General features: G+C 40.4%; 1 protein-coding gene across 1 annotated transcript; it reads left to right on the top strand.

Annotated features, from left to right (window-relative positions):
* Positions 1 to 627: 627 nt before the first annotated feature.
* Positions 628 to 1,388, top strand: LOC136488563 (small ribosomal subunit protein eS8-like). The gene is made up of 2 exons (XM_066485457.1): positions 628 to 795; positions 1,323 to 1,388. The coding sequence occupies exons 1-2, from the start codon at positions 628 to 630 to the stop codon at positions 1,386 to 1,388; spliced, it is 234 nt and encodes a 77-aa protein (XP_066341554.1).
* The last annotated feature ends 975 nt before the right edge of the window (positions 1,389 to 2,363 follow it).

The following is a 2,363-nucleotide window of genomic DNA, read 5'->3' on the forward strand; positions in this document are numbered from 1 at the left end:
GGAACAGCTAAGTAAGAACATATCAAATTTAGAATTTAGGGATGGCGATGTTGTGCTTCTAGGGTGATAATTTGTAGTTTTCCACATGTTCTGGGCCATGTGTTTTTTGTTTGGTCCTGTACCATTTCCTTCTCTGAAAATGGGAGAATATTGGTCAGGGACTCAGGGTATTAGCAAATGGGAGAAGGTAGTGCACCTATTCTAGTATTATACCTTCCCAATTTTATAAGCCTCACTACCAAAATTTGTTAGCTAGTTAATTTTCATTAGTGCTGGAATATGAGTGCAACAACTTTGAATCACGCTATGTGCACTTTATTTGCCAAGATAAATAGTTTCCTTTTTATCAGTATGTGCTAGAAAAGAATCATTAAGTAATATTTTGTTGTAATTATTTAGTAATCAGCATGAACTGTTGATTCCAAATATTGTTGGCTTAACAATGATTAACCAAAATGATTCTTAGTTTGTTCTGGTAGGATACAACTATAATGTAGCTGAACTCTTCTCTTGAAGGTATGAGCTTGGGCGCCAGCTGGCCAACACCAAGTTGTCAAGCAACAAGACAGTGAGGAGGGTTCGTGTTCGTGGAGGTAATGTGAAGTGGAGGGCTCTTCGCCTGGATACATGGTCTACAATGCATCAAACAATGAGCTTGTGAGGACTCAAACCCTTGTGAAGAGTGCCATTGTGCAAGTTGATGCTGCCCCATTCAAGCAGTGGTACCTCACTCACTATGGAGTTGACATCTGTAGGAAGAAAAAGGCTCCTGCTGCAAAGAAGGAATCTGCTGAGGTATTATTTCTTGCAACACAACGTCTCACTATTTCTTGCAACATAGCGTCTCACTATTTATACTCTTTATGTTACAATCACTGTGAGTCTAGACATTTTAGATATGTTGGGAGCTGTCACAAATTTATCCTTCTAGGCTTCAAGTAGAATGAAAGTTGTCCCCTTATTTTCACTTATATCTTATATTGCTGGCAGCTCCTTACAATACACTTTTCTTTTTTGTATAACAGGTACATCCTTGAGGGTAGGGATGAAAATGGGTCGGATACGGACGGATATCACTGATATTATATTTGTTTTTATATTTCTGTCCGGATTCGGATTCGAATACGAATAGTGTCAACTATGCCGGATAGGATACGATTGGATATCGACATCATAAATATGCGATTTGAGTATTCGGATACGGATACGGTAACGGATGTTGAATATCCGGACTCGGATACGGACAGATCTCAGCCCCTCTAAACGGATTCGGTCTCGAATACGGTCGAAAAATATCCGTACCGTTTTCATCCCTGCTTTAGGGTAAAGAGCTTGAGTTCTACGTGAAGAAGCTTCAGCGCAAGAAGGGCAAGGGCGCTGCAGCTTAGAGCATTCTCATGGATGGTCCTCCGCGAAAATGTGTGGCCTATTAAATATTACTCTGGCTTTTTTTTGTTAGTCGTCTCAAGTTCAGAACGTCTATGTCATGTTTTGCAGACCTGATGAGAACACTGTTTTCTGAAAATGAATCAACTCTATCTAGCTCCTAAGAATTGAGATTTTCCTTCTATATGAATAACAGTGGATTTGTCAAATTATTCAAATTGTATTTATATCTATATTTACAGTACAGTTTTGCCGATAGTTTAGTTGTTGGACAGGGCATGATTCACAAAATACCTTGAAAATGGTTTCGCCAACACACAAACTGTTGGAAAAGGTTCAAACTGTCGGCGTAGGTCTTAACTGTCGGCAAAGGGTTAACTGTCGGCGTAGGTTTCAACTGTCGGCGTAGGTCCACCATTTGGCAACACAAAAAGTGTCGGCGATTCCTTTAACTGTCGGCAAAACTTTCGCCCACGGCTTATAGCGCGACTGTTTCTAAACTGTCGGCAAAACCTTTCGCGAGAGGTTATCTATCGGGAAAGGTACCATTTGTCCACTATAAAAAGTGTCGGCAAAGGTATGTTGTGTTATAGTGTCATTAAGGTTTCAGGTTCTACCTTCAAGATGTTTTGTGCAAGTCAACGTGTTCTAGGAGTTGATAGAAAGTATTCCCACACAAAGCAGTCGTTGTGTGAATGCGACACATTTTATTTCCAAAAGATAGCTCAAACTTTGTCATACTACTTTATTACAAGAGAAAAAGAATCTTAGCCCAGGAGAACTGGAGACAAAACGACCAGACACTGCCCCAGCAATGGCCGGTCCAAACAGAAACAACCGAAAATTAAAGGGGAAATCACTAGGGCTCAACAAAGCAAAACTAGAAACAACAGAACAACCGAAAACAGGGCCAGACAAGGCTCGGGGCACAGCCATGCAGTTTGTATACGCGAATAAAATACATTATGCGTACATAT

This window comes from Miscanthus floridulus, chromosome 10 (assembly GCF_019320115.1).
Source record: "Miscanthus floridulus cultivar M001 chromosome 10, ASM1932011v1, whole genome shotgun sequence".
NCBI lineage: Eukaryota > Viridiplantae > Streptophyta > Magnoliopsida > Poales > Poaceae > Miscanthus > Miscanthus floridulus.

Bases quoted from the DNA above. Each gene is read 5' to 3' on its own strand.
- LOC136488563 (XM_066485457.1), top strand. From the start codon at position 628: ATGGTCTACAATGCATCAAACAATGAGCTTGTGAGGACTCAAACCCTT. The intron at 796-1,322 runs GTATTATTTCTT...TCCCTGCTTTAG, and splicing joins CAAAGAAGGAATCTGCTGAG to GGTAAAGAGCTTGAGTTCTA.